We start from the raw sequence: 877 nt of genomic DNA on the forward strand, positions 1-877 counted from the left end.
GGCAGCAGGGCGGTGCACCCCGGCACCGGGCTGCCGGAGAGGGGCTGCTCCACGGGGCCGAGGGATGTCGGGATTCGGGGAGGACTCGGAGCTCCTGTGCATCCTCCCTGCTCTGGGCCGGCAGTTCCTCCCGCTGACAGAGCAGCTACGACTCCCCCCGGCAGCAGGAGAGACCCCTCCCCGAGACAGCCCAGCCCAGCTCACCCGTCCGCTTGCTGCAGAGCCGAGCTCCTGTGCGTCCTCCCTGCTCTGGGCCGGCAGTTCCTCCCGCTGACAGAGCAGCTACGACTCCCCCCGGCAGCAGGAGAGACCCCTCCCCGAGACAGCCCAGCCCAGCTCACCCGTCCGCTTGCTGCAGAGCCGGTCCTTGACATTGTCAGCCTCGTGGGAGAGGAACTCGATGAGTTCGTCCTCGTACTCCTCGGCGATGCTCTCGCACTGCAACGGGAGCCGCCCGCGGGTCAGCCAGCAACCGCGCAGGTGCCAGGCGATGCCGACAGCACCCAGGGGAGCCCAGAGCTGGGCCCCGCACACGCAAACCCCAGCCCGGGAGCAGCCTCCTCCCCCTCCAGCCCCAGGAAGGACCAGGGGAAGTGACCAGGAACTGCCGGCGGGACCAGCTCATCCCCAGAAGGGCCGCAGCTGCCGAACACAGCAGGTGCCGCCACCCTCCATCAATTTTGACCCCGGAGAGGTCCATCTTGGTCCCGTCGTGGGAAATCACCCGGACATAACTCTTACGGTGTGTGGACGGATCCACTTTTTCCCCGTATTCCTTCATCTTCTCACACACCCGCTCCAGCAGCTCCGTCAGATGTGCCTCCGACCGGGCGTAGGGCACCTGCGGCACGAGCGCGAGATCAGCGGGGGCGGCCCC

General features: G+C 68.0%; 1 protein-coding gene across 1 annotated transcript in view; it reads right to left on the bottom strand.

Annotated features, from left to right (window-relative positions):
* LOC103921022 (PAB-dependent poly(A)-specific ribonuclease subunit PAN2-like) overlaps nt 1-877 on the bottom strand; it is a gene marked incomplete at its 3' end in the record, with an annotated part of 19060 nt that overhangs the window by 5278 nt on the left and 12905 nt on the right. The window contains exons 21-22 of the mRNA XM_009328915.1: nt 644-841; nt 325-438 (exon numbers count right to left, since the gene is read on the bottom strand). Of these exons, the coding sequence (XP_009327190.1) occupies nt 325-438; nt 644-841 (312 nt within the window). The remainder of the gene's footprint in view (nt 1-324; nt 439-643; nt 842-877) is intronic.

This window comes from Pygoscelis adeliae, unplaced genomic scaffold, assembly GCF_000699105.1.
Source record: "Pygoscelis adeliae isolate BGI_AS28 unplaced genomic scaffold, ASM69910v1 Scaffold927, whole genome shotgun sequence".
NCBI lineage: Eukaryota > Metazoa > Chordata > Aves > Sphenisciformes > Spheniscidae > Pygoscelis > Pygoscelis adeliae.